Source organism: Tupaia chinensis, unplaced genomic scaffold (genome assembly GCF_000334495.1).
Source record: "Tupaia chinensis unplaced genomic scaffold, TupChi_1.0 Scaffold000067_1, whole genome shotgun sequence".
Lineage (NCBI taxonomy): Eukaryota > Metazoa > Chordata > Mammalia > Scandentia > Tupaiidae > Tupaia > Tupaia belangeri.
The window spans coordinates 5,270,808-5,279,374 of NW_006159526.1; the positions used below are offsets into that span (position 1 = coordinate 5,270,808).

Here is an 8,567-nt window from a genome sequence, read left to right on the forward strand (position 1 = left end):
ATCACCCCCCAGGGGGGATGGCCACGCAGCAATCTCTTCTCCTCCATTCTCCTCTCTGGATCTTGGACACGCACGCACACGCACCCGGTGTGAGTTTAAGCCACCGGGTCCGGGACTCGAACTGCAGTAGACCGCATGGGAGTCCAGCAACATAGCCATTACGCCAACTGCTGGTCCCCAGCTGACTTCCGCTGATGCCCCTGTGCAGGGACCGGCAGGCAGAGAGCAATCCCAGAGGGCACACTTGCTGCTAGGATCTCCGAGTGAGCAGAGGCCACCCAGCCTGGACTGGGGAGTCACCCAGACCTGTGGAGTCACCCCTTTGCTCTCCCGTTCCTTGGGCCGGGCTGAGGCCTCCAGCTATGGCAGAGGAAGACCAGCTTTGCCTTGCTCTGGGGCTGAGGCTCAAGCCAATAGGAAACAGGCGAACGAGTGACAGAGAACCCCAGGGACAGCTCCTGACTGGGGGGTGCTCCTTCTCCATAGAGGTGACCAGAGCCTGGGAAGGTGTCCCAGGCAAAGGGACCGCCAGGACAGAGTCCCTGGAAGGCAGGGAGCGGCCACTTTCCACAATGTCCAAATCTAAAGCTCCGGGGTGTCGGGAACAACTGCGGAGTGGCCCAGCCGAGGTGGCACAGGGGTGCAGGGTCAGGTGGGGGAGCTGCTATGCGATGCTGGAGCCACGTGGTGGAGGCGGGGTGTGGATGCCGGGTCGCCCGAGCACCCCACGCAATGGCGCCCATAGTCCCTGCAGCGGGAAGGCAGGGGAGAGCCCCGACATGACCGGACGCTTTCAGATGTGCCCACTTCCAAATCGATGAGACGAAACACATGACACAGCAGGACGCAGCAGGACGGCGGGAGCCCAGGTCTGTGGCACTGGGTCTCAATAAGGGTGACATTTGGCCCACCCCTCGCTCCCTGGGTCAGGGCTGCCTCAGTGGTGCTGAGCAGACGAGCCGGGGGGGCCTGGGCGAGAGTAGAAACTGGGCCTCCCCAGGACTCGGTGTCCCTGTGGGTGCCACGAGGACTCTGAGGCTGTGGCAAATGAGACACGAATGCGTGTGAGCTGTGCTTCGAGGCAGGGTCCCTGCACGGAGGAGGGGACAGCAGAGCGGGGACTTGAACCCAGGCAGGTTGGACCCGAGTCCAGGTTCCTGGTCTCCCTGTTGGCCACACACAACTGTCCCCAGGTAACTGAGTGGCAGGTCTGCCCACGTCCTGCGGGCACCCGTCCTGGGCGTGAGCGTGAACGTGTGCGGAGGTGAGACCAGCGTGTTACTGTGGTCCTGAGTGTTGAGAGTGAGCACAAACGTGCTCGTGAACGTTTCTGAATACGTGTGAGCCCGTGAGGGTGTGGACATCTGGGTGTGAGCATGTGAGCATCGAGGTGTGTGCTCAGGCACGGAGTGTGAGCACGCGTGTCCACGAGCGTGTGCCTGAGCACGTGGCACACCCGAGCAGCAGCGTGGGCGTGCGCTGTGGGACGTGCACGTGCCCCGTCTGCGGCCCTCCCTGAGTCCCCGGGGAAGCTGTCTCTGCGTGTGGCCGGGTCTCAGCGCGTGTGTTTCAGAGCGCACGCGTGCACCTCTGCACGTGCCACTGTGCGTCTGTGTGTGTCCCTGTGCGTCTTCCCGTGTGCATCTCAGTTTGGGGCACTTGGGGGGGGAGTCACATTTTTCAAGGCACCCCAACACCTATCAGACACACACACGTCCCTGGGTCCTTGAACCCACAGCGGGTGCAAACATGGCTTGGGGCGGGGGGTGGGGGTGTTGACCCCACAGCGGGTGCAACCATGGCTTGGGGCGTGGTGCGTGGGCAAGAGACTAAGAGGCCCAAGGCCGCTCTGAGGAGAGGGTGGGGGTGGGGCACTTGGGGCTGAGGGGCCACCCAGGAAAGGGGACCAGAGAGGTGAGGTGGGAGGAACAGGGAGGAGGAGACGTGGGAGAAATGGAGACATCGAGAGGAGGAGAGAGACAGAGAGACAGAAACCAGGGAGAGAGAGCCCACACTCCACCTTCAGGTCCCTCTGGGGGCACGGAGGTCTGGTTAGCTGAGACTCGCCACCCCAGCCTCTGAGCCTCAGTTTCCCCAGTTACACGTAACCTTCGAGCCAGGCGCCCTCCCGGCTCCTCTCAGCAGCCCCCTGCGGTATCTCCCTTAGCCAGCACCCCAGCACCTCGACCTGCTGCCTTCCGGAGGGGAAGACCAGAGAGGTGACGGCCCCTGAGCGCCACGGCTACCACGCATGGTCGTGTCCGGCTGAGGTCAGTGTGGTGGACGGCCGGATGCAAAAGTGGCCACGATTCTTTCCTCCCAGGACCCAGGTCTCTCAGTGTGACTGTGAGGCTCCCCAACACCCCACCCACAAGAACCAGAGTCTCTTCCCTTGAACCTGGGCTGGCCTCGAGACTCGTGGTGGCCCTGAGAATGCTGCAGTCTGACAGACCAGGCTGATCCAGACTGACGGGAGACACACGAGAGCGCCCTGTGGAAACCACAGCACGGGGGCCAGCAGGTGGCATGGTGCCGGACTCCCACATAGCCAACTGTGGTTCAAGTCTCAGATCTGGTGGCTTAAATCCTGTCAGCTGCTTGAGTGTGCACCTAGAATCCCAAGAGGAGAACAGAGGAGAGGGGATTACAGCATGGCCATCCCCTTACATCTCTTTCTCTCTCTGTCTCAATCTGTCTTTTAAGTGAGCACATGTGCCCTATAGCAAAAATCTCTCTCAAAAAAATAAAAAACAAAACCCCTACAAACACTGCTCAGCTGAGCGCAGGACACAATAGCAACCCGCTAATCAATGAACTTAAAGAGCTGGCATTTTTTTTGGGGGGGGGTTGTTACCCAGCAGTAGCTAACTGATACACACAGGGCGCCCAAGGAACAAACAGAATAAAAAGTATCAACTGATATTATTACTGATTCACTAGCTTTGAATTGATGAGAGTTTCACATCTCAGAAGAGACGCAGGAACTCCAACTAGTAACTTTGTGTTTTAAAGACTTTATCATTAAAAAAAAAAAAACAAAAAACGGTAGACAACAGAGAAGAAAGGTGGGGGGCAAAAAAGGAGTGGGGTGGGAGGATGAAGGAATTGTCCCAAAATGTCAGATCTGGGTGACCCTCCTCCCCTGACAGCCCCAGCCCACCCAATCCCTTCTCTGTCCTGAAGGTGGGGACCCCCAGCCACCAGCTTCTGGAGACCCAGGCCCACTTTCTCAGCTCGAGTCCAGGTGGAGCTGATGGGAGGGCCAGGGTTCAGGGCCTGGAGGCCTCGTCTGTGTCCTTGAGAGACCCTCCAGTGGGTGCTCAGGGCCCCCAGTCCTGGTGGGGCCCCAGGGAGGTAGGCGTTGAATGGAGGGGCCTTTGGAGGCAGGTCCTGGAGCCACGGGGCAGGCCACGGGGCAGGCGGGGGCCAGAACCAGGCGTGAGGCTGGTGGTCACAGGCGGTAGGCTGGGCTCTGCAGGGAGGGGGAGAGGCTGAGTCAGGAGGAGGGGAGGGCGCTGGCCCACATCAGCCCCGCCCTGGTCTCCCCTGCCAGCCTCAAAGTGAGGCAGTGAAAACAGAGCAGCTGAGGGAGGAGGCCTGGAGGGAGAGGAGAAGGAGGGAGAGAGGGAGAGAGGGAGAGAGGGAGAGAGGGAGAGGCAGAAGGAGAGGGAGGGAAGGAGGGAGGGACAGGAGCATAGAAAGAGGAGGAGAGCTGGAGCAGGAGCAGGAGCAGGAGAGGGAGGAGGGACGGAAGGGTAGAGAAAGCTAGCGATTACAGGACACACGGGCGGGGAGGGACATTGAGAGAAAAGGAGCTGAAGATGTAGAAAGAGAAACTACAAAGACAAAACTAAACACAAGTGCAAAATACAAAAAAGAACCTTAAATTAAAAAAACAAAAGAGGAGCTAGCTCGCAGGTGGCGTGGTGGTTAAGGCTCTGGACTCTGGACTCCCACGTGGTCAATCACAGTTCAAGTCCTGAACCTGGTGGCTTGCTTTCTCACTTTCCCTCTCTCTGGTGAATTAAAACAATAATAATAATTAATAATAATAATAACAATAATAATAATAATTGCCAGCAGATCTAGTGGTAGTTAAGGCACTGGACTCCCACATGGCTGACCGCAGTTCAAGTCCCGGGCCCAGCAGCTTGAAACTCACGCCAGGTGCATGTGCGAGCGTGTCCAAAATCCCAAGAAGAGAGCGGAGGAGAAGGGACTGTGGCGTGGCCATCCCCCAGAGGGTGGTTTCTCGCTTTCTGTCTCTCTGTCTCTCTCTGTCTTTCTGGTGAGTGCATGTGCCCTATAGCAAAAATCTCTTTAAAAAAAAAAAATTAATTAAATAATTCTTTTTTAAAAATGTAGAGAGGGAGGAAAGAGTCGTATAGAGGCAGACAGCAGAGACACAGAGACAAAGAGGGGAACAACGAGGGATAGAGAGACAGAAACGGGAAGTGACAGGCAGTGCGGGGGGAAAAGGGAGCCGGGGAGGAGGACGAGAAGCCTCCTCTACCACTGCCCACCCGGAGGTCGCCACTCAGCCGGGCCACACCTGTCCCCACCTCGGCCGCAGTGGGGCTGAGCCCACTGTCCTCCAGGCCCTGGACACCTGGGCCATCTCTCCCCCTCGCCTCAGGCCTCTGTGGCCCCTCCGTGCTAACCCTGCCAAAGTCTCTGCTCTCATCCTGAATTCATGACCCACCTGCCTCCGCCCAGCCCACGTCCTCCCTCCCCTCTGTGTGTGTGTGGTGGGGCGGCCAGGCCGGGGCCAGGGCTGACTCATAGCCGGATTTCTCAGTGCTCAGAGCCTTTGCATATGCCGTTTCCTCTGCTAGACTCCCTTCTCCTCATTCTTCCCATACTCCTGGTCTCAGCTCCAATGTTCTCTCCTCCAGGAAGCCCTCCCTGAGCTTTCTCCCTTCCTGTCCCTCACAGCCTGGGCCCGATGCCCCTCTGGGCTCCTCGAGTTCCTGGACTTCCACATCCCACCCAGGCCAATCTGGGATGTCGCTGTCCGTCTAGCAAGGGCCTGTCCCCCACTGCACTGTGACGGTCACTGCTGTGTCCCCAGCACAACCCAGCAGGGGGCTGGGCACAGGGGACGTGTGCTGAATGGAAGAATGCGTGGGTGGGTGGGTGGCTCCTAAGCCAGGACTTTGTCCAGAGGCACTAGGGAGCCGCAGAAGGAGCTGAATCCAAGGAGTGGAGATTTGACCCGAGCTTTAGAAACTCCAGGCTGCTTTCAGCCCGGGGCCTCTGCACGCGCTTTGACCCGAGCTTTAGAAACTCCAGGCTGCCTTCAGGCCTGGGCCTCTGCACGCCCTGTCCCCTCTGCTCCCCTGCGTGGGGTGAGCCTGCACAAGTGGCCTCTTCTCTGAGCCTCGGTTTCCTCATCTGTGTAGTGAGAGCAGTAAGTTTCTCTGTTGGGGTTGCTCTGAGGACTGAATGAGATGCTCATGTCCCAAACACTGGTGTGCTGTGGGACCGAGAGATCTCCCACCTGGAGGAGAGAGGAGAGCACCCGCCATCTTATCTTACCCTCCACCTCCGCCCAGTGGGCTCCTATGCATCCTTCAGTGCCCCATCCAGAGGGTACTTCCTCCAGGAAGTCTTCTCTGATACCTCAGAGATAGCTGATGACTCCTGTGGACTCCCTCCCGTGGGCAAGCTACATTTCATGGTTTCAGCCCAAGAACTGGAGTATGGGACTGTCGTCAGGTTCTGATGGCCGCAAGGACAGGATAGTCATCGGGCTCATCGGGTTCTGTTCTTCTCCGCAAGGACAGAATAGTCTCGAGAGGCTCCCTTCCCTAGCTGAGGCACGTCGGGAAGGGGGTGAGGGTTCAGTGGATAGATGTGAGGGTGAGCGGGGGTGAATCATGGGTAACGGGATGTGAGGGTAAGTGGGGGTGAATCACGGGTAACGGGACACGCGGGTGAGCAGGGGTGAATCACGGGTAACGGGATGTGAGGGTGAGCAGGGGGGAATCACAGATAACGGGACGTGCGGGTGAGCAGGGGTGAATCACGGGTAACGGGACACGCGGGTGAGCAGGGGTGAATCTCAGATAACGGGATGTGCGGGTGAGCAGGGGTGAATCACAGATAACGGGATGTGAGCAGGGGTGAATCACTGGTAACGGGACGTGTGGGTGAGCAGGGGTGAATCACGGGTAACGGGATGTGCGGGTGAGTAGGGGTGAATCACAGGTAACGGGACGCGTGGGTGAGCAGGGGTGAATCACGGGTAACGGGACGCGTGGGTGAGCAGGGGTGAATCACGGGTAACGGAATGTGTGGGTGAGCAGGGGTGAATCACGGGTAACGGGACGCGTGGGTGAGTAGATGGGTGGGTAAACGGGTGGGCGGGTGGCCAGTGTGGAGGCGGACAGACGGGTGAGATGTAGGTGCCAATGGAAGACGGGTGGTGGGTGGATACGTGACTGCCAGACGGCTGGACAGGTGGATGCATGTTAAGGTAGCTAGGCGGGTGAGTGCATGGGTTAATGGGTGGGTGTGTGCATGGGCGGGTCCGTGGAGAGGTGGTGGGTGGGTAGGGGTGGGGAGACGGGGGGTCAGGGAGGGAGTGTGTGGTGCATGCATGTGAGTTTGGATGAGCCGTGGAGGTGGGTGATTGATGGGTGGGTAAATATGCGGAGAGTGAGGGAGGGAAGACGTAGGTGGAGAAGGGGTTTGGAAGGATGAAGCGTCTTCTCGCAGAGCCTTGAAGGGCTCTCCAGTCAGGCCCTGGCTGACCCTCCTTGGGCGGGTCCCCTGCTGGGTCAGTAGAGACGCACAGTCCCTAGACCTCGGACACTCACATGTCTACAGGTAATGCCACTCTCCTTCCAGGTTCAAGCTCATCCCCACTGATCCTGGGAGACAAAGGAAGAGGGTTAGAGGAGGTCTTCCCCAGACACCTAGGTGGGGCTCCTAGTCCCTGTTACCCCTTCTTTCACCAGGGGATCCCACTACCAGGATGGACTGATTCATCTTCAAAGTAGGTGCCGGCCCTTTAAGAAAAATTAGAATCTTTCCTTACCAAATGTGCAGACGTAATGTACCATTAAATGCTGAAGATGACCGGTATGTTATATCCTTAATTTGATTAGTGTACACCATATACGTGCATTAAAAAACATACCGTATCCTACATAGGTAAGATTATATATAAATCAGAAATTACGATAAAAAAAAAGAAAAGAAAAGGGACCAGCAGCTGATGTAATGGCTATGTCACTGAACTCCCATGTAGTCGATTGCGGTTCAAGTCCTGGACCCGGTGGCTTAAACTCATGCTGGGCACGTGTGCGTGTGTGCCCAAGATCCCAAGAGGAGAATGGAGAAGGTATTGTGGTGTGGCCATCCCCCCCGGTGGGTGGGGGGATGGGGGCGTGTGATTTCTTGCTTTCTGTCTCTCTGTCTCTCTGGAGAGCACACGCACCCTGTAGCAAAAGAGCTATAGGGCGCGTGCGCTCGCCAGACAGACAGAGAGAGACATAGAGACAGAAAGCGAGAAATCACCCCCCAGGGGGGATGGTCACGCCGCAATCCCCTCTCCTCCATTCTCCTCTCAGGGTCTTGGGCACGCATGCACATGTACCCGGCATGAGTTTCAAGCCACCGGGTCCGGGACGCGAACCGCGGTCGACTACGTGGGAGTCCGGCGACATAGCCATTATGCTAACTGCTGGTTCCCCAATTCCTGTATTATTTATGAACTGACTCTCAGGAGGCGGGGCATCCCTGTCTAGAGGACGGGCCTGGTGTGCAGGGGTGTGGCTTAGCTAAGAGGGCGGGGCCTTACCCTGCTGCCGGGCAGTCACATGGGGTTGAGTCTCAGTGTAGCCAGTCATGGGCTGGCCCTCTGGGTTGAAGGCCGCACCCTGTCCTGCGAAGGGAGGTAAGGGGTGAGCCCCAGAAAACCCGAGACCCGGCTTTAACACGCCCTGCAAGGCCCAGGCCCTCCGTCCCCACCGTCTGTGTACCTGTGCGGTTGGATTGATCGATCATGGGTTGCACGATGCGTCTCCGGGCGTTAATGAACCTGGGAGGCGGTCAAGGAAACCGAGCGGGTGTGAGGACGGAGCAGGGGAGGCAGGGTCGCACCGGGCAGCGGGAGGCGAGGACTGCAGGAGAGGCAAAGCCGGCGCCAGGGGGCGGAGCGTCTCCGGGCCTCCGTCAGCACCGCGGACAGCGCCTGGCCTCCCACCCTGGCCGGCCCGCGGACGCCAGCCCGCAGACACCAGTCCCCGGGCCACTCACCAGTTGTTGACTTGCAGGATGGTGAGCCCCGTGTCCTGTGCCAACTGTTTCTTCTGCTCCTCGGAGGGGTATGGGTGCTGCGGCCACCAGCAAGAGTCACCCTGCCTGTCCCCCTCCCCTCGCCCCCACCTGATTCCCCAAGGCCCATCCCTTGCCCCCTACTCTGGTCCTCCTCCACCCTGGTCCGAAGTGGAAGCCCAGGCTGGGGCAGGCGGCAGGGGCCAGGGCCAGGGCGGGAGAACCAGCGCGTCTGAGCGTCTCTGTGCTCACCAGGCTCAAGGGAGTAGAGCCAGGGCAACTAC

At 58.7% G+C, this 8,567-nt stretch overlaps 1 protein-coding gene across 1 annotated transcript in view; it reads right to left on the reverse strand.

Moving 5' to 3' along the window:
* Nucleotides 1-2,974: 2,974 nt before the first annotated feature.
* The window catches only part of MEIS3 (Meis homeobox 3), a 13,552-nt gene continuing 7,959 nt past the window's right edge, over nt 2,975-8,567 (reverse strand). Inside the window, exons 10-14 of the mRNA XM_006142123.3 lie at nt 8,266-8,342; nt 7,989-8,047; nt 7,808-7,891; nt 6,822-6,875; nt 2,975-3,472 (exon numbers count right to left, since the gene is read on the reverse strand). Of these exons, the coding sequence (XP_006142185.1) occupies nt 6,826-6,875; nt 7,808-7,891; nt 7,989-8,047; nt 8,266-8,342 (270 nt within the window). The 3' untranslated portion in view covers nt 2,975-3,472; nt 6,822-6,825. The remainder of the gene's footprint in view (nt 3,473-6,821; nt 6,876-7,807; nt 7,892-7,988; nt 8,048-8,265; nt 8,343-8,567) is intronic.